The sequence below is a fragment of the Canis lupus genome, chromosome 20 (assembly GCF_003254725.2).
Source record: "Canis lupus dingo isolate Sandy chromosome 20, ASM325472v2, whole genome shotgun sequence".
In the NCBI taxonomy this organism is placed as follows: Eukaryota; Metazoa; Chordata; class Mammalia; order Carnivora; family Canidae; genus Canis; species Canis lupus.
The window spans coordinates 50012844-50033962 of NC_064262.1; the positions used below are offsets into that span (position 1 = coordinate 50012844).

At 39.6% G+C, this 21119-nt stretch overlaps 1 protein-coding gene and 1 long non-coding RNA gene across 5 annotated transcripts in view; one reads left to right on the forward strand and one right to left on the reverse strand.

The window, feature by feature from the left end:
- Positions 1–3: 3 nt before the first annotated feature.
- On the forward strand, positions 4–21077 carry LOC112666554 (zinc finger protein 709-like). Of its 3 annotated transcripts, XR_007404387.1 has the most exons (5): positions 16444–16568; positions 16927–17053; positions 17230–17290; positions 17834–19734; positions 20742–21077. XR_007404387.1 is itself a non-coding variant. In XM_025457645.3 (4 exons), exons 1-4 carry the CDS (start codon positions 146–148, stop codon positions 19479–19481), a joined length of 1839 nt encoding a protein of 612 aa, XP_025313430.3. In that variant the 5' UTR covers positions 4–145; the 3' UTR covers positions 19482–21077. The 3 variants fall into 3 exon arrangements, 2 of the variants coding, with proteins under 2 accessions (XP_025313430.3, XP_048954410.1); XM_025457645.3 differs by lacking the exon at positions 16444–16568 and adding an exon at positions 4–148 and having other exon boundaries at positions 17834–21077; XM_049098453.1 differs by having other exon boundaries at positions 17834–21077.
- The window catches only part of LOC118351738 (uncharacterized), a 33337-nt gene continuing 29203 nt past the window's right edge, over positions 16986–21119 (reverse strand). For both annotated transcript variants that reach the window (XR_004807664.2, XR_004807665.2), the window contains exon 3: positions 16986–17123. This is a non-coding gene — a long non-coding RNA (uncharacterized LOC118351738). The remainder of the gene's footprint in view (positions 17124–21119) is intronic.

The following is a 21119-nucleotide window of genomic DNA, read 5'->3' on the forward strand; positions in this document are numbered from 1 at the left end:
GCCGTCGCTGCTGGCCGCGGAGCCGCGCATCACCTCTCGCCGCCCTGAGAGGCTCCGGGAGGCGCCGCCGCCGCCTCGGGCGCCGTGACCCCCGCTGGCCGCGGCAATCGGATGGTGGCCGACCCGCTACCCCAGAGAGCGAGCGATGGTGAGTGTGCGGGGCCAGGAGTCGGGCCGGGGGCCGGTGGGACCGGCTGGAACCGGCCGTGGCGGGACCCGGCCTCCCCGCGGTGCACTCTGGAGTCTGGGGACCCGAGGCCGCTGGTGGCGCGGCACGCAGCGCGGGGTCCGGCCGGCCGCCGGGGCCCCCGTGTCCTGCCCCGTCTCTGCGCGGCCGCGCCTCCCTGGGTCGGGCGATGACCGCGGGGAGGGTCGTCAGGGGACAGTCGTGCCTCGGTCCCCCGGGTTCGTGCGCGGGCGGTGCTGTGGTCTGTGGGTCCCCCATCCCTCTCTCCCCGGGGGGCCCGGTTTCCCCTCACTTTTCCAAACGTTTGGAGAGAAGGGTTCAAAGCTACGGCCCTGTGCCCCCAGCCCAGCTCTTCATAGGACTGGCAGCAAATGCCTAAATTTCCAGATCTTTCCCTGCATTCCGAAACGCCATCTTTCCTCTCCAGTTCATAGCATCATTATTAACCGTTTGTTCTCCGTGATGCATTTCAAATTACGCACTGTTTTACCGTTTATCCACAGAGCCATGAATGGCTCTTTTTAAAGGTTTATTTTTGTGGATATTTTACATGAGAAGAATGCAGAGACTAACCAGCTGGAGCTGTGTGATGAAATCCTGTGACCCTCCCCCCAGGATCTTTCCTGGACACTGACGTCCTGTGAGGAGTCCTTTGCGTGGAGGTTCTTCTTTAAAACTTTCCTGGGTGATCTGTCATCACGGCCCCTCCTTGCAGTGGTCACTATGAAAAGATTTAGTCACTTGAAACTTAGAGCTTGGGAGATAGTATGTGAAGTATTTCCTAAAAAGGTGAATTTCAGGGGAAAAAATTTACCTTCCATTTGTTAAAAATCTTCCGTTTTTTTCTTCTGAGTGGGTATCGCAATATTCTGAGGTAAATCCTTACTTTCAGGTGATTTTAAATGGTATATCAGGGCCTAAACTTCTAACCTTAAGTATTCCAACACAGTTGCTTAGAAATCAGTTTCTTGGAAATAATTGACACCTTTTCTGTTAGTAGCTGGTTTTCTTGTTGAACCAGTAAAATTCCTTAAAATTGTCTTTCCTTCTCTACACGTAAACACTGGGTTTGTGTGATTATGCCAGATTCTTGAACCCCACTGTGTTTACATACTTTAAATTATCAGTGGTGGTCCAAGGCATTGTGACTGGGGAGCACAGGCCGAGGACTCCAAGCTCAGGCCAGCTTTGAGCTGGCAAAGGCAAAGGGAGTTTTCTCAGCCCTGGATATTTTTACACATTTGGGTTTTGCATCCATGTCATAGGTGCACTCGAGTGTAATTTGGCTATTGAGAAACTGAAAAGTCTGGAGTTCTGTCTCCTGGACAAAATGTTTATGAATTGGGGAGTTCAATGGAGTTAGAACCTTAAACTGAGTGTGCCAGAGAGTTTCCTCATTTGTAATCCTGGAGACCTTGGGAGAGGGAGTTCCTATAAGCTGCCAGGAGAGAGGAGGGTGTGCAGGGCTCCCAGAGTAAGTACATTTTTGCAGCTGTTCAGATGACCCAACCCGCCCTCCTTCACCAGGGCCTGACCCACTGTGGAGGCGCCATCTCAACTGGCCGTGTCCAGAGCCCAGCTTGGAAATGTTTAATTTCTGAATGTGGGTTTTCCTTAACTCTTGGGTAAACAGGCTGCTTATCTGAGCTGATTTGAAAGTTTGCATTTCTTTCCTTGGCATTCTTTTTTTATCTATTGAATATTCCAGGCCCTTCAGCCTAGTTTCCTTAGTAGTTTGCAGTTTTATTTCCTGTGTGAATGGGTAAGATTTTTTATTTCTTGGGCTTTGAAAATGTAACTTGACTGAGAAAAATGTGTGAGGCAAGAAAATGTTGAAAGCGGACAGAACTTTTATTCCTTTTAGGTAACAATCTCAAGCTGTGAGATGGGCATATGGAAATTAATAGGCACATCCTTTGTTTTTGTTTTTATTTTATTTTATTTTATTTTTTAATTTTTTTATTTATTTATGATAGGCACACAGTGAGAGAGAGAGAGAGGCAGAGACACAGGCAGAGGGAGAAGCAGGCTCCATGCACCGGAAGCCCGACGTGGGATTCGATCCCGGGTCTCCAGGATCGCGCCCTGGGCCAAAGGCAGGCGCCAAACCGCTGCGCCACCCAGGGATCCCTGTTTTTATTTTTTAATATAAAGATTTTTAAGAAATCTCTACACCCAACGTGGGACTCGAACTTATAACCCTGAGATCAGGAGTCACATGCTCTACTGACTGAACCAGCTGAGCACCACTCATTTTTATTTTATTTATTTATTTAAAGATTTTATTCATTCATGAGAGACAGAGAGAGAGGCAGAGACACAGGCAGAGGGAGAAGCAGGCTCCATGCAGGGAGACCGATGCGGGACTCCATCCCAGGGCTCCAGAACCATGCCCTGGGCGGAAGGCAGGCACTTAACCGCTGAGCCACCCAAGGATCCCCTCATTTTTATTTTTAGATCAGTTTTTGTATGTTCATGTCCCCAGAGAACTTTGACATTTAAAGGTCATACTATTTTTAAGGCAAATGAATTTCTATTTTAATTGATGTAAGAAAAACTACTTGAGTTTATGTAAATCTTTAAAATACCTAGTAGGTTTCCGGTTTTAAATGCAATCCCTTAATGGAAAGCTGCGTGCTATTCATCCCTGATAGTATCCCTAGTGTGAGATATAGTAGAAGGACAAACTATGATGTCCCTTGTTCTTTTAGAGATTTGAAATTTTTCATTTTTTATGGGTTGCAGTTTTATTCCTGTTAGTGCTTGAAGAATTAAATCTTAGAATGATTTCCTATGTAGAAAAGTTTAAATTAAAATTAAATTTAAAGTACCAAAAGTTAAAAATACTATTAAGTAGTAAAATATAGTGTATATAAGTTTATTTTCTTTGTCAAAAATCAGTTTACTACATTTGTGTGGGTCAATAGGAAAGCAGTTGACTTCTGCATCCTTCAACTTTGCTGTACTCCCAATAATTTTCAGAGCAATCTCTGAAATTGTTGGGGATACGATCAGATATTCTACATAGAAAACCATGTGCTATGTAACTCACAGGTTTATGTTTTGCTTCTCAATCTATATAACTTTTATTTCCTTTTGTTGCCTTACTGAATGAGCTAGGTCTTCCAGGACAATGAAGAATAGGAGTGATGAGAGACTTCTTACCTTGTTCTTTATAAGTGTGTGTTGGGTTTTATCAAATGTTTTTTCATTTTCACCACCTTTCATTCCTTCTGGTATTAGTAATCTGTCTTCCCTCTTTTCTCACTTAGCTTGACTAGACATTTACCAATTCCATTAATCATTTCAGAGAGCTAGCTTTTGGTTTTCTTGATAGTGTCTTTTAATTTCCTGTAATTTTAAATGTCTTTTGTAAATTTTACCATTTTATTTTTCTTATTTTTATTGAGATATAATTGGCATGTAACAGTAGTTTCAAGTGCAACATAATGGCTTGGTATTTGTATATATTGTGAAATATTTTCACAGTAAGTCTAGTTAACATCTTTCATTGCACATAGTTACAATTTCTTTACTGACCATAGAAATTTTAAGATCTACACTCTCAGCAACTTTCAAATATTCAGTAACAGTATTATGAACTCTACTCACCATGTTGTATCCTATGTACTTATGATTTATTTTGTAACTGAAAGTTTGTACTTTTGACCTCCCTTCACTCATTTTCCCCACCCTTCACCGCTGGCAACCACCATTTTGCTTTCTGTAGGAGTTTGTGCTTTTGTTCTTCTTATTTTTTGGATTTATTTATTTTAGAGAGAGCATGTGCACAGTGAAGGAGGGGCAGAGGGAGAGTCTCAAGCAGACTCTGCCTAAGCACGGAGCCTGATGTGGGTCTTGATCTCAGGACCCTGAGATTATTACTGGAGCTGAAACCAAGAGTGGGATGCTTAACTAACTGTGCCACCCAGATGCCCCTGTGTTTTTGTTTTTAGATTCCACATATAAGGGTGGCTCAGCGGTTTAGCGCCGCCTTTGGCCTGGGGCCTGATCCTGGATGGCCCGGGATTGAGTCCTACGTTGGGCTCCCTGCATGGAGCCTGCTTCTCCCTCTGTCTGTTTCTCTGCCTCTGTGTGTGTGTGTGTCTCTCATGAATAAATAAATACAATCTTTAAAAAGAAAGATTCCACATATAAGTAAGATCATACAATATTTGTCTTTCTCTCTGACTTACTCCACTTAGCATAACATTCTCAAAGTCTATTTATGTGTTAAGAATGGCAAGATTTAGGGCACCTGGGTGGCTTAGTTGGTTAAATGTCTGATTCTTGATTTTGGCTCAGGTTATGATCTCAGGGTCATGAGCTCAAACCCTGCATCAGGCTCCATTCTGGCCTTGGGCTGTTTAAGATTTTCTCTGTCAAAAAATGGGCAATAGGGATCCCTGGGTGGGCAGCTGTTTAGCGCCTGCCTTTGGCCCAGGGCGCAATCCTGGAGACCCGGGATTGAATCCCACGTCGGGCTCCCGGTGCATGGAGCCTGCTTCTCCCTCTGCCTATGTCTCTGCCTCTCTCTCTCTCTCTCTCTCTGTGACTATCATAAATAAATTTTAAAAAAGGGCAATATTTTATTCTTTTTTATGGCTGACTATTTCCATTAATATCAGTTTGTTCATTGGTGAATGCTTGCTTTCATATCTTGGCTATTGTAAATAATAATGCAGTGAATATAGGGGACATGTTTTTTTTTTTTTTTTTCCTGATAAATATCCCAAAGTGGTACTTTTGGAACACTTGGTCATTGTATTTCTAATTTTTTGAGGACTCTCCATACTGTTTCCATAGTGGCTGCACCAGTTTACATTCCCAATAACGGTGCATAAGGGTTCCCTGCACCACCAAAACTCATTTCTTATCTTTTTGGTACTAGCCATTCTGACAGGTGTGAGCTGATAGCTCATTGTTGTTCTGATTTGCATTTCCCTGATGATTACTGATATTGAGCACTTTTTCATATACCTGTTGGCCCATCTGTAAGTGTTCTGTGTATAAATGTCTATTTAGATTCGCTGTTCATTTTATTTAATTGGATTTTTTTTTTGGTGTTGAGTTTTAGGAGTTTTTTTATGTATTTTGGATGTAACCCCTTATCAGAGATAGGATTTGTGAATATTTTCTCCCATTGAATAGGCTGCCTTTTCATTTTATTGATGATTTCTTTTGGTGTGCAGAAGCTTTTTAGTTTGATATAGACCTACTTGTTGATTTTTGCTAGATCTAAAAAGCCATCTTCAAGATTGATGTCAAGGAGCTTACCACCTGATTTCTTCTAGGAATTTTATGGATTCGTGTCTTACACTCAAATCTTCAATCGATTTTGAATTGAGTTTTGTATATGGTATAAGAAAGTGGTCAGGTTTTCCCAGCACTATTTATTGAAGAGACTGTCCTTTCTCCCACTGTATATGTTTGTCTCCTTTGTTGTAAATTAATTGATCATGAAATGTGGGTTTATTTCTGGATTCTCTGTTCTGTTCCACTGATTTATATATTTTTATGTCAATTCCATACTGTTTTGATTACTATAACTTTGTAACATAGTTTGAAATAAAGTTCTGTGCCTCCAGATTTGTTCTTAAGATTGTTTTGGCTATTCAGGGTCTTTGTGGTTCCGTGCGGATTTTAGGATTGTTCTATTTCTGTAGAAATGCTATTGAAATTTTGATAGGGATTGCATTGAATCTGTAAATAGCTTTAGATAGTATGGATATTTTTACAATATTCTTTCAATCCATTGAGCATGAGATATATCTTCCCATTTATTAGTGTCATTATCATTTTTTTTAATGTCTTACAGTTCTCAGTATAGAGGTCTTTCATTTTTTAAAAAAAAGATTTTATTTATTCATGAGACACATAGAGAGGGCAGAAACACTGGCAGAGTGAGAGAAGTAAGCTCCCGCAGGGAGCCTAATGTGGGACTAGATCCCAGGACCCTGGGATCACGACCTGAGCCAAAGGTAAATGCTCAACCACTAAGCCACCCAAGCATCCCTGGATCTTTCACCTTTTTATTAAATTTATTCCTATTTTCTTTTTGATGCAATTGTAAGGGACTATTTTTAATAATTTTATTGTTTTTAATTTTAGTATAGTTAACATACCTTTAAAATTATTAAGTTTTTTAAGGTGGACTGTTTTCTTAATTTCTATTTCTGATAGTTTCTTATCAGTATAAAGAGACAATTTTTTAAAGATTTTATTTATTTATTCATAAGGGACACAGAGAGAGATAGAGGCAGATATACAGAGGGAGAAGCAGACTCCATGCAGGGAGCCTGACGTGGGACTCGATCCTGGGTCTCCAGAATCAGGCCCTGGGCTGAAGGCGGTGCTAAACCGCTGAGCCACCCGGGTTGCCCGAGACAATCGATTTTTGTATATTGATTTTGTATCCTGCAACTTTGCAACTTTATTGAATTAGTACAAACAGTTTGTGTTGGAGTCTTTAGAGTTTTCTATATACAGCCAGCCTCCAGCTTATCTATGGTTTGACTCAAGATTTTCTTTTTACTTTTTTTTTTAAAGATTTTATTTATTCATGAGAGACACAGAAAGAGAGAGGCAGAGACACAGGCAAAGGGAGAAGCAGGCTACATGCAGGGAGCCCAACGTGGGACTCGATCCCAGGTCTCCAGGATCACGCTCCGGGCTGAAGGCAGCACTAAACTGTTGAGTCACCCGGGCTGCCCTTTGTTTTACTTTTTGATGGTGTAAATGATTGTTACAGTTACAGCCTTTTGGTCTCAGTGCAACTGTTCTGTTTTTTACTTTCAGTATGGTATTCAATAAACTACATGAGATATTCAACACTTTGTTAAAAAATAGGGTTTGTGGGGTGCCTGGGTAGCTCAGTTGGTTAAGCATCCAACTCTTGATTGCAGAGCTATGGGACTGAGCCCTGTGTAGGACTCCTCGCTCAGCAGGGAGTCTGCTGGAGATCCCCTCCCCCGTCCCCCTGAAAAAATAAATCCTTTTTTTTTTTTTTAAAGACTTTAATAAAAAACAGGCTTGGTGTTAGATTATATCTAACTGGAGGCTAGTGTAAGTTCTAATAATGATTAGGATAGGTTAGGCTAAGCTTGGATGTTTAGTAAATTAGGTGTATTAAATACATTTTCAATTTAGAGATTTTTCCAATTTATGATACATCAGTACGTAAAACAATCTAAGTTGAAGAAGATCTGTAGAATATGTCATCTACAAATAGACCATTTTATCTCATTTTTTTCTAATCTGGGTGCCATTTTTCTTTTTCTTGCTGAATTGCCCTGGCTAGAACATCCAATTCTATGTATTGGGCATCCTTCCCTTATTCCTGATCTTAGTGGAAAAACTTTCAGCTTTTCAGCATGGTGTATGAGGTTATCTGTGGGATTGTCATATATGGCTTTTATTATGTTGAGGTACTTTCCCTGTATACCCACTTTGTTGGAGAGTTTTTGTCATAAATGGATGTTGAATTTTACCGCCTTTTCTGCATCTATTGAGATGATCATGATTTTTAATCTTCATTTTGTTAATATGGTTTATCACATTGATTTGTAGACGCTAAACCCTACTTGCATCGTGGAATAAATCCCACTTGTTCGTACATAGTATGTTATCTTTTTATTTTATTTATTTATTCATTCATTCATTCATTCAAGACACAGAGAGAGAGAGAGCCAGAGACACAGGCAGAGGGAGAAGTTGGCTCCACGCGGGAGCCGGACATGGGACTCAATCCCCTGTCCCCAGGATCACACCCTGGGCTGAAGGTGGCGCTAACCCGCTGAGCCACCCGGGCTGCCCTGTGTGTGATCTTTTTAGTGTGTTGTTTGCTAGTACTTTGTTGAGGACTTTTCTATTTTATGTTCATCTGGGATGTTGGCCTGTAATGTTCTTATGGTATCCTTGTTTGGTTTTGGTATTCGGGTAACTGGCCTCAAAATTAGTTTGGAAGTGTTCCCTCCTGTTTTTTATGGAGTTTGAGAAGGATTTGGTGTTTTTCTTTGAATGTTTGGTAGAGTTTACCAGTGAAGCCACTGGTCCTGGATTTTTCTTTGTCGGGAAGTTTTTGATTTACTGGTTGATTCTTTACTAAAAATCAGTCTGTTCAGATTTTTGGCTTCTTCATAATTGTCTTGATATGTTTTTTTGTTTCTAAGGGCTTAATCTAGGTCTTCTAGGTTGTCCAATTTTTTGGTGTATAATTGTTCATAATGTCTTATGACCATTGGTATTTTGTGGTACGAGTTGTAATGTCTCTTCCTTCATTTCTTGTTTTTTTCTTTTTTCTTTTTTAAGGTTGTTTCATGAGAGATACAGAGAGGCAGAGATACAGGCATAGGGAGAAGCAGGATCCCTGCAGGGAGCCCAATGTGGGACTTGATCCCAGACCATGCCCTGAGCCAAAGGCAGATCCTCAACCACTGAGCCACCCACGCATCCCTTCATTTCTGATATTATAGATTTGAGTCCTTTTTTTCTTGGTGACTCCAGCTAAAAGTCTATCCATTTTATTTACCTTTTTTCTTAGAAGATTTTATTTGACAGAAGAGAGCATGTGTGAGCACAAGCAGGGGGAGCAGCAGAGGGAGAGGGAGAGGCAGACTCTACTTAGTGGGAATTCCAACAAAGGGCTCAACCACAGGACTCTGGGATCAGGACCTGAGCTGAAGGTAGATGCTTAACTGACTGAACCACCCAGCATCCCCTCCATTTTGTTTATCTTATTAAAAAAAAATAACACACTCAATTTCACCGTTTTTTTCTTCTATTGTCTTTTTTAATTTGTATTTTGTTTATTTTCACTATGATCTTTATTTTTCTCCTTCTTATAACTTTGGATTTCACTTTTTTTCTAGTTCCTTGAGGTATAAGTTGGGTTTATTTGAGATCTTTCTTAATGTAAGCATTTATTGCTATGAACGTCCTTCTTGGAACTATTTTTGTTGCATCTCATAAGTTTTGGGGTATAGTAATAACCGTTTTAATTTTTGTCAAGGTTTTTAAAAAAATTATTTTTTTAGTTCTCAACTGATTTCTTTCATCTATTGGTTGTTTAGTAGCAGGTTGTTTAATCTGTATGTATTTGTGAATTGTCCAGTTTTTCTCCTTGCAGTTGATTTCTAGGCCTACCATTGTGGTTGGGAAAGATGCTTAATAGGGCTTTAATCTTAAGTTTATTAAGATTTGTGGCCTAACATATCTGTTTGGAGGATGTTCTATTGCACTTAAGAATGTGTATTCTGTTCCTTTTAGATGGACTGTTACGGCCTTCTGGTTTAATATGTCATTTAAGCTCAATGTTTCCTTACTGATTTTCTGTCTGGATGATATATCCATTGATGAAAGTAGGCTATTAAAGCCCCCCTCCCCCCACTATTGTATTGCTGTTTCTCTCTTTAGGTCTGTTAATATTTGCTTTATATATTTAGGTCCTCCTATTTTGAGTGTATAAATATTCACAAATATATCCTCTTAATGGGATTCACCCCTTTATCATTATATAATGACTTCCTTTGTCTCATTACAGTTTTTGTCTTAAAGCCTGTTTTATCTCATAAAACATCTAGTTTTAGTTTTCATTTGCATGGAATAATTTTTCCCATCCTGTTACTTTCAGTCTGTATGTCACTTTCAATTTATCCTTTCCACCTGAGGTCTTTTGTTTGTGTTTTAAAGATTTTATTTATTCATGAGAGACACAGAGAGAGGCAGAGACACAGGCAGAGGGAGAAGCAGGCTCCATGCAGGAACCCGATGTGGGACTTGATCCCGGGACTCCAGGATCACGCCCTGGGCCGAAGGCAGGTGCCAAACCACTGAGCCACCCACTGATTCCTGCAGTATAGATTTTTATTTTATTTTATTTTTTATTTTTTAAAATGTCTCATTAAATTTTTTAATGTTTTTAAATGTTTTAATGTTTTTTAATGTTTTTAAATGTTTTTAAATTTTTTAAAAATTTATTTATGATAGTCACACACACACACACACACAGAGAGAGAGAGAGAGAGGCAGAGACACAGGCAGAGGGAGAAGCAAGCTCCATGCACTGGGAGCCCGACGTGGGATTTGATCCCCGGTCTCCAGGATCGCGCCCTGGGCCAAAGGCAGGCACCAAACCGCTGTGCCACCCAGGGATCCCCTGCAGTATAGATTTTTAAAAGTCTATTCAGCCACCCTGTGCCTTTTGATTGGAGAATTTAGTCCATTAATATTTTAAAGTAATTATTGATAGGTATGTACTAATAGCCATTGTTTTCACTGTTTTCTGGCTGTTTTGTGATTTGTTCTGTCTCTTTTGTAATTTTATGATTTTCTAGAGGAATATATTTAGATTCCTTTATCTTTTGTGTATCTACTATAGATCTTTGTTATAAGCTATTTTAGTAACCTCATGGTAATCACATCTATTTTAATTTGATAACAATGTAAGTTTGAGTGCATTGTAAAACTATACTTTTTTATTCCTCCCCATGTTTTATGTTTTTGATATCACAGTTTACATCTTTGTGTCTCAATTATTAACAAGTTAGTTATTTTCATACCTTTGTCTTTTTTTTTTAAGATTTCATTTATTCATGAGGGGGCGGGCAGAGACACAGGCAGAGGGAGAAGCAGACTCCACCCAAGGAGACCGATGTGGGACTCAATCCTGGGACTGTGGGATCATGCCCTGACCCAAAGGCAGACACTAAACCGCTGAGCCACCCAGGCATCCCATACTTTTGTCGTTTAACCTCAATTTTCACATGATTAACCCACCACCTTTACATTAGTCTGAATTTTACTATATATTTACCTTTGTCAGTGTAATTTGTACTTTCGTATTTTCCTGTTATTAATTAGCTCCTTTCATTTCAACTTAAAGAAGTCCCTTTAGGGGATCCCTGGGTGGCTCAGTGGTTTAGCACCTCTCTTGGGCTCAGAGCATGATCCTGGAGTCCCAGGATCGAGTGCTGCATCGGGCTCCCTACATGGAGCCTGCTTCTCCCTCTGCCTGTCTCTCTCTCTCTCTCTCTCTCTCTCTCTCTCTCTCTCGTCTCTCATGAATAAACAAGTAAAATCTTTTTAAAAATCCCTTTTGGATGGTTTGCAAGGCCAGTCTGCTGTTGATCAACTCCCTTTAGTTTTTGCTTCATTAGAAAACTCTTTCTCCAATTCGGAAGGACAGCTTTACTGAGTTGAGTTTTCTTGGTTAGCAGGTTTGTTTGTTTGTTTGTTTTTTCCAACACTGGATATATCACATCACTGCCTTCTAGCCTGCAAAGTTTTTGCTGAAAACTCTGATGATCTTATGGGAGTTCCTTTGTAAGTAACAAGTTTTGTTGTTGTTTTTCTCTTGTTGGTTTTAGCAAGAGAGCAAGCCTGTCCTTATCTCTAGCTTTTGATGCTAATTATGTTTCTTTGTGTGAGTTTCGTTGGGTTCATTGTATTTGGAACTCTCTGGGATTCCTGGATCTTGATGTCTGTTTCCTTCTCCAGGTTAGGGAAGTTTTCTGCCATTATTAAAGTTAAGTTTTCTGTTCCTTTTTCTCCTCTTTGGGAGTCCTATAATGCAGGTGTTGGTCAGTTTGATGTAGTCTCATAAGTCCCTTAAGCTATTGTCGTCACTCTTCTTTTTTTCTTTTTACTGTTCTGATTGGGTAAGACTATGTTATCTCTAACAGATTCATGGAAGGCCAAAACAAGCCTCCCCCCATTCCAGCCTTGGTGGGCATTCCTAATGTGTGTCTGTTAATCTATAAGGGGCCAGGAACATGTAGCCCCAAGAGAAGTCATTGACCAAACATGAACAAGATGGAGGGGCAAAGGTGGAGCTAGTATTGTCAGCACTCCTACACTACTGTCTTTCCCAGTCTCTAGAGAGGATGTAGTTTGGGCCCCAGGAGTGTTTTTAATTAGAAGCTTGCCCCTCAGATCACAGCTATGAAGATAAACTAACAGGCCTCTTTTGCAGAGACTGAGTGCTTCAGTCTGTTGTCTCTCTGTGCCCTGGAAATATAAGCCAGTTAAGAACTCTTCTTCCATTTGTTAAGTCTTGTGGGATCCATCAGCGTAAGCCCCACTGACCACCACAGCCAGGCAATCTAGAGGTGTTTCTTGGACAGCAAAATTTTCTATAAAAATCAAGTGTCAGGCAAGAGCACAAGCTCCTGGGAGATACTGGAGAGCTGGAGAGAGGAGGCAGAGGGAGAGCACAAAAATTGTACCTGCTCACCTGTTTTTGGAAAACATTTCAATAAGTCCTTACACATATGTTAAATTAGATGCCTGCATGTAAGATTAGCAGGCCATGTCTTTTTTTAAGAAGTGGGGGAGGGGCAGAGGAAGAGGGAGAACGAGAATCATAAGCAGGCTCCACACCCACCAGGGAGCCCAGTGCAGGACTCTTATTAATCTCATGACCTGAGCTGAAATAAAGAGGTCCTTAACCAATTGAGCCATCCTGGCACCCCTCAAGCAAGACTCTTCTACAGAAAGCCTGGGTGCTTTTCAGTCAGTGGCCTCTATGCTGGGTCTTGGGTTGAGTGTGTCTGCACATGTGAACCTTTTAAGAACTGTTTCAGTTTGCTATAGCCTTCTTAGTCCTGTGGATGCAGGCTCCATGGGCTTTCAAAGGTAGATATTTAGGGGTCCATCTCAAGTTCAGGTCTTAAAAGTTGGGAGTACCAGATATGGGGTTCAGAACCTTCACTCCTCAGGGAGAAGCTTGGGATTTTGAGTTCCATCTTGATTGTGACTTGCTGTACCTGGGGTGGGGTTTATGGCAGGATTGTGTCGCAGCCTCTCCTACCTCTTTTTTTTTTAAATTTTTTTATTTATTCATGATAGGCACACAGTGAGAGAGAGAGAGGCAGAGACACAGGCAGAGGGAGAAGCAGGCTCCATGCACTGGGAGCCTGACGTGGGATTCGATCCCGGATCTCCAGGATCGCGCCCTGGGCCAAAGGCAGGCGCCAAACCGCTGCGCCACCCAGGGATCCCTCTCCTACCTGTTTTATGTGAGTTGTTTCCTCATTCATCCAGTGTGTCAGAGTTGCTTAGTTTGGGGGGTTTGGTTTTTCCCAAGGAAATTATTCCAAATGTAGATGTTCATTCAGCGTGTCTGTGAGAGAAAGTAAGTTCAGGATGCTTCTGTGTCACCATCTTGAACAGGAATATTTCATTCTGCTTGAGGTTTAATTTGTTGTTCTTTATAGTTTCTCTGGTAGTTGCTTAAATTATTGACCGTAGATTTTTTTTCCCTTTTGTTTATTCAGTGGTATAAATTTCCTTCTAGGCTCCTACAATTGCTATACTAGACAACTTTAGATAAATTCTATTTTCATATCGTTCAAAATAATAAGACATTTTGATCTCAATATTTAGAAGTTTTTTAAAACTTAAAAAAATGTTATTTATTCATGAGACACACAGAGGAGAAACAGACAGACAGACAGGCAGAGGAAGAAGCAAGCTCCATCAGGGAGCCCAATGTGAGACTTGATCCCGGGACTCCAGGATCACGCCCTGGGCTGAAGGCAGTGCTAAACCGAAGGCAGTGAGCCCCCTGGGCTGCCCTAGAAGTTTTTAATCTCCATGTCTTTGGTGATTTTCCAACTACTTTCCTGATACTGATTTCCAGATTAATGCTGCTGTCTTCTGAGAACATAGTTTTGTAGGATTTCTGTTGCTTCAAAGTTAAGGTGTTTTATATCCCAAGAGGTAGTTTGTCTTGGTGAATGTTACCTGTGAACTGGAGAAGAATGTGTATTTGCTGCTAATGACATAGTCCATGGATTTCAATTAAAGTTGTTCATTGGTGCTATTCAGTGTAATTGTATCCTTCCTGATCTTCTGGCTGCTGGAACTCTTATGTTACTGATATGGGGGTGTTGATGCATCCAACTTTATGAGTTTTTGCCTAAGATATCTTGCTACTCTTGTTATTTAATGCACATACACAGAAAGAATTGTATATTTTCTTGGAGATTTGACCCCTTTATCATTACGTGATTCCTTCTTTATCTGAAATTTCCTTGCTTTGAAATAGGCTGTGTCCGACCTTAATATGCTCTGCCAGCTTTCTTTTGATTATTGTTGGCATGGTATATCTTTCTCCATCCTTCGATGTTTGTGTCTTTATATTTTCTTCTTTTTTAATATGCTATTATAGTGTCTTTCAGTGTTAAGGTTTGGATCATTGATGTTTAAGGTGGTTATTGATAATGTTGATTAGCATCTTTCATTTTACTCTTTCTCTGTTGTCCTTGTTTCTGTGTCTTTCACCATTTTTCTGCAGCCTTTGGCTTTAATTGAACATTTTAGGTCTTCTTACCATATCGATTATAGTTATTTGAGTTTGTTTTCTTGAGTTTACTTAATGTCACAGTATTCCTCACTTCTCCGTGTCCTTTGTAACATTGTCATTCGTTTATCCAAAAGTTATCACTGAATACAAAAGTGATACTTGTCAGATTTGTTGGTAAAAGAAAAGGTATTTTACCTACAGTAATTTTTCCTAATGCTTTACCTTTCTTTTTTACCTCCTGATGAATTTCTTTTCAGGTTTCTTGCACAATAGATGTACTCATGTCAAATGCCTCAATTTTTGTCTCAAAGTCTGTATTTCTCCCTCATTTTTGAAGAATAATTTTAACAGAATTGCAGGATGGTGGTTTTTTTTTACTTTCAGCACTTTCACTCGTTTCTTCTTGCTGAAATGGTTTCAGAAAGAAGTCCATTTAATTCTTACTTTGTTTCCATGTAACTTAGGTTTGTTTTTCCCCTTTTGGCTTCTCTAGCTATATTCTCTTTGTCATTGATTTTTCTCCAGCTTGAATAGGATGTGCTTGAATATGCATTTTTGGTTTGGGTTGTTTTTTTTTTTTTTTCTTTCATGTTTTGTGTTCTTTTAGCTTCCCGGATCTGCAGTTTGCTATTTTGAATGGTAGGAAGATGGAGTCATTATTGCTTCACTTACTTTTTCTGTTCTTTTCTGCCTTTCTTTTCCATCAGTTATTCCCATTGTCATTATCCCAAAGTTCTTGGATATTGTGTTTTTTTTTCTGTTTGCTTAGCCCCAGTGAAACAGATTCTTCTGAAGACAGGCCTTGTTAAGAATAGAATATTCTGGGCATATTTCAGTTTAGCTTCTTTTCTGTCTCCAATTTGAAGACCGTGGTTTGCCCTCTTTCCTCAGTTCTCTGATGGATCTAAGAAGAGTTGTTCATTTTAAGTTTATTTTTTTATTTTTTGTTTTTTGCTTTTTCCTTGCAAGGGAGTGACTGCTTCAAATGTTTAACTGCTTATAGCTTTGAAGCTCATCCCTCCTCCCTCCTTCTGTGGTCCAGTTCTATCCAAGGCAGTAAAAAAGCCTAGTGCTTACTACTTTGGCGGTGGCAAGAGATTCCATTCACACAAGCTCCTGTCCTTGTGTATGAACCTCTAGTCCACCCACAGCCTCAGTTAAAAAGTCCACGTGTTTTCCCCTGTTCTCTCAAGCCATTTCATGCCTGCTTGAGAGGCCTGCCTTCCTCCCTAGAGACCTCAATTAGAAAATAAACTCTATTATACCCTGTTGGCAGTATGTGGTGTCATCAACTTAGGGATTCCTATATTTGGGTGTAGCTGTTGTGCTTCTCTGCACCACATCAGAGCTCATAAAGGAGAGAAAATGAGAGGGCTCCCTCTAGAGTGGCTGGTCAGGAAACTTCCTCCTGAAATTGGAGAATGAAGATTTTATGTTCATTTGGAGGAAAGCACTGCTGAATCCTTTACAGATTTAATAATCACAAACAGATTCATTATCAGACCATTGTAGATACCAGTGAACTCCCTCACAACCTGCAGTTCTTAATGTTTTCATCAAGGTTAGAATGGCCAGGGTACGCTGTTAGAGTTTGATCAAAAAGCTCTTCTAACACCTTTGCATCTCTGTGTGTGTGCTAAAAAGTGAGAAGCAACCCTGAGGCTCATCATGAGTATAGAGTTTTTGTGGAGATTTAAATTGTGCCTTTTTAGCAGCATGTCCTATCATGCTAAATTGTCTGAGCCCTAGCTTCTGAATAACTTCCTCGCTCCATGAAATGGGACAGAGAGAGAGAGAATGGAAAAACTGATAAATATCACACAAGTTAAAAGTACTACTTCTTCATGAGAATATTTTCCTTTATCTAGTTACATCAGGCTACCTCTAATGGCCTGGAGCACTTCAGGCTGGTATAGCAAGCTGATCCTTATTACAAGTTGCATTTCCACAGGCCTCCTGGACTCTCATGTTTGGTGATGGGACTAGAAGAAAAAGCTTCCAGTTCTTCACTGTGTTTTATTCATTAAAACCTCATGCAGATTTGACCCCGTACATCATGGAGTGCTGAGTTAAATGGTAGGTAAGAAGGAAGGAGATGAGAGCATTTTTCTCAAAAGGAATTGGTGTGCTTAAAATAATACTTTTCATTTGTATAGCATTTCTCTCATTTTTCCAAGGTGCTCTAGGCCCTGTTATTAGAGAACAGTAACGTTTAAAGTGATCCCATAAAGATGAATAAATAATTTGCATGTGTTCATGATGCTGTTAAATTTATGAGGAAGTATGAACAGAGTAAGTTTCTCATGACCAAGACATAAAATAAATGTGTGGGTACCACAGAATCATATATAACCTTCCTATAAATTGAGTATAGATCCCCAGTGCTGTCAGACTCATCATACATGCTACTATAAACATATTTGGGATGTTTTAGGACTCAGTAACCTTTGAGGATGTAGCTGTGAGCTTCACCCTGGAAGAGTGGGCTTTACTGGATTCTTCACAAAAGAAACTCTACAGAGATGTGATGCGGGAAACCTTCAGAAACCTTTCCTCAATAGGTAAAGATGATGACATTCGTTCTTAACTTTGGCAATTAGAGTACAAGTATTTCTTCCCATTGATCTTGTTCTGTGGAAAAAGAGTACATTAGTAAGCTAATCTCATCATAGACCTAAAATCTACTAATTTTTCTGTGATGTCTGATTACTTGGAATTATTTTTCTCTGTATTTTAGGGAAAAAATGGAAAGACCATGACACTGAAGATAGGGACAATAACCAGGAGAGAAAACTAAGGTGAGTCACACAATAGATAGGATGCTCATGTCGGATACTGCTATATTATAGATTTTTAAAAACCAAATTATTCAAATTTATCCTTACATTTTTTTGGTCTTGAAAGTATTTACTAAATGTGACATAAGGTGGGCAGCCCAGGTGGCTCAGTGGTTTAGTGCTGCCTTCGGCCCAGGGCCTGATCCTGAAGACCCAGGATCGAGTCCCACGTTGGGCTCCTTGCATGGAGCCTACTTCTCCCTCTACCCGTGTCTCTGCCCCCCCCATGAATAAATAAATAAAATCTCATGAATAAATAAATAAATAAATGTGACATAATGTGTCCATTTTGGAAACAACGTAAAGAAACCTCATATATTAATCATCTCCGTTTACATAATAGCTGTGGTCAAGTCCACTTTATGGAGTATATAGTATTTTAACTTTTCAAACGATTCAGAAAGGGTAGGAAACCTTCATTTTGCTAAAAATTATAAAATAATTCTAATATCCTAATATTAATTACTAAGAAATAATTAATAAAATATTTGTTTTTTTTTACAGAAGTAATGTGGTAGAAAAACCTTGTGAAAGCAAAGAGGGTCATCAGAGTGGAGAAACCATCAGCCAGACTCCAGATCTTAATCTGAACAAGAAAAGTCCTGGAGTAAAACCACCTGAAGGTCACCAGTGTGGAGACACCATCACCCAAATTCCAGATCTTAATCTCAACAAGAAAAGTTCTTCTGGAGTAAAACCACCTGAAGGTCGTCAGTGTGGAGAAACCATCACCCAGATTCCAGGTATTAATCTGAACAAGAAAACACCTTCTGGACTAAAACCATGTGAATGTAGCGTGTGTGGAAAAGTCTTTGTGCGTCACTCATCCCTTAATAGGCACATCAGATCTCACACTGGACACAAGCCGTATGAGTATCACGAGTATGAAGAGAAGCCATATAAGTGCAAGGAATGTGGGAAAGCCTTCAGTTACCGCAAATCTGTTCACAGACACGAAAGGACTCACACTGGAGAAAAACCCTATGAATGTCAGGAATGTGGGAAAGCTTTCACGTGGCTCACAACTTTTCGAAGACACATGATAACTCACACAGGAGATGGACCTTATAAATGTAAGGAATGTGGGAAAGCTTTTAGTTGTTCAACTTCATTGCGAACACATGAAAGGACTCACACTGGAGAGAAACCCTATCAGTGTCAACAGTGTGGTAAATCCCTCAGATCCCCACTGGGTTTACGAATACATGAAAGAAATCACACTGGAGAGAAACCCTATGAATGTAAGCAGTGTGGGAAAGCCCTCAGTTGCCCCAGTTCCTTTCGAAGACATGAAAGGACTCACACTGCAGAGAAGCAGTATGAATGTAAACAATGTGAGAAAACGTTCAGTTCTCCTCTAGGTTTGCGAATACATGAAAGAATTCACACAGGAGAGAAACCTTACGAATGTAAAGAATGTGGGAAAGCCTTCATTTCTCTGTCAAGCATTCGGACACACATGATAACACACACTGGAGATGGACCTTATAAATGTAAGGAATGTGGGAAAGCCTTCATTTGTCCCAGTTCCTTTCGATCACATGAAAGGACGCACACCGGAGAGAAACCCTATGAATGTAAACAGTGTGGTAAAACCTTCAGTTGGCCCAGTTCCTTTCGAATACATGAAAGAACTCACACTGGAGAGAAACCTTATGAATGTAAGGAATGTGGCAAAACCTTCATTTATCGCACAACCTTTCAGGGACACATGAGAAAGCACACTGGAGAGAAGCCCTATAAATGTAAAGAATGTGGGAAAGCCTTTATTTCTCCGTCAAGTGTTCGAACACACATGATCATGCACACTGGAGATGGGCCTTATAAATGTAAGGAATGCGGGAAAGCCTTCAATTTTCCCAGTTCATTTCGAATACATGAGAGAACTCACACAGGAGAGAAGCCTTATGAATGTAAACAATGTGGTAGAGCCTTCAGTTGTTACACATCCTTTCGAACACATGAAAAAACTCACACTGGAGAAAAACCCTATGAATGTAAGGAATGTGGAAAAGCCTTCATTTATCGCACTACCTTTCGAGGACATGTGAGAATGCACACTGGAGAGAAACCATACAAATGTAAAGAATGTGGGAAAGCCTTCAGTCGCCCCAATTCATTTCGAAGGCATGAAAGATCTCATACTGAATAGAAACCTTTTGAATGTAAGCAGTGTGGGTAAACATCAATTGACCTTCATCCTTACATGTAAAAACCCCCATTGGAAAGAAATCTAATATAAGCAAGCCTGATACATGGATTCATGTATAATGCTCCAGAAAACTGTAAATGAAAGAATCATTATAAAAGTTATAGATATATTGTCTTTATCAGTGCCTCATTCTTAAAGTGGATCTTTGGACTGTGGATATTTTACTACTTATCTTTCAAAAATGAACATTGAGGTGAGATAATTCTGTAAGTACTCTATTACTGTTTAAAGGCTAATAGATGTTTGTTTTCTCCTTAAATCAGTTAATATTTTTCTTTTTCCATTTTGGAGTTTGTTTGACCATGGGTGAATTGAAGTGGTTTCTAAATGTGCAAGTAGGTTTAATTTTTATTTAATGTCTTATTTGAATTATCAATGAATGACACTTTAGTATTTGTTGGGATTTTCCTACTGGCCTTCTGTGTCAGCTACTGGATATCTTTTACCCATCATATATTCCATCTTTCTTAGGAGAAAATCAATTCTTGTTTTGGCTTAAAAGAGCCTTATTCTGTTTTCCTTGCTAATAAAAAGATGGTATAAATCTGTAAATATGCAAAGTTTATTATGAAGTATAGTCTGATCAATTATTTCCATCTTTTGCCCTTTGCCATTCCTTCTGGCTAGGATTTGAATAATTAACTTTGCATTAAGACAAACCAATTATCGGATAATAAAATATAGAATTGGAGGTGGCTCTCCTAAATTGTGTTTCGTCACTTGGGTAATGTAATATATTCTAGAATCTGTTTCCTTTGTGATTCTATGTTAGTATTTACCTGAAGCCTCACTTGCATGAGATTTGGAAGGCAGCAGTACTGGAGGAATTAGGTTTCAGAGCCACCATACAGAGAGAGACAGCTGCGTAGGAGCTTTGAGGATACCTGCTTGCAGCTTATTTTCCTGATCCCTTGCCCTGCCAATTACAAGCATCCTCAGAACAATTAACTGCTCAACTTCCATTTCTCAGAAGTGTAGGTTTCCACACATACCTTCACAAGTTTACATCAAAGATCCATGACAGTTTGTATTTTCCTGCAAGCCCTCATGTGTCTACCAGGCAACTAATTTGAACTTCATGGTTGTTCAGACTCCCCTCTCTTCTATACTGTATTCATATTTAAGGTCTAATTTGTGTAGTAAACACCTTGTTCTGGTAAGACTGTTAGTAACCATGTATTCCTGATTCCACTATGCTAGCTACAATGATGCAGTCCACAAGAACCATATTGGACTTTGTTCCTCTGCTGGGCTATGCAGCCACTGTTCTGACCCTGTCTTTCCCTATGAGAACTGGTACCTTCCTCATATCAGGCAGATTATGAATGTTTCCCTTTGCTCACAGCTCTGCATAATTCCTCAGTATGTTTTCAGGTATGTTTGATTGTATGTGATTAAAAGTAATGCATTTGTCAAAATCCTCTGTAATCATTTCTTAAAACATTTTATTAACTGTTTTAATACAATTTATATGCTAATATATACAGAGTTTCTCCTTTCCTAAGAGTATATATTAAATCCCATTGTAATTACGAATTTTCAGATCAGTTTTGTAATTTTGTCAAGTTAAGCATACAT

Coding starts and splice junctions, on each gene's coding strand:
- LOC112666554 (XM_025457645.3), top strand. Junction 17,054..17,229: donor CAGAAACCTTTCCTCAATAG/GTAAAGATGATG, acceptor TCTGTATTTTAG/GGAAAAAATGGAAAGACCAT. Junction 17,291..17,833: donor AACCAGGAGAGAAAACTAAG/GTGAGTCACACA, acceptor TTTTTTTTACAG/AAGTAATGTGGTAGAAAAAC.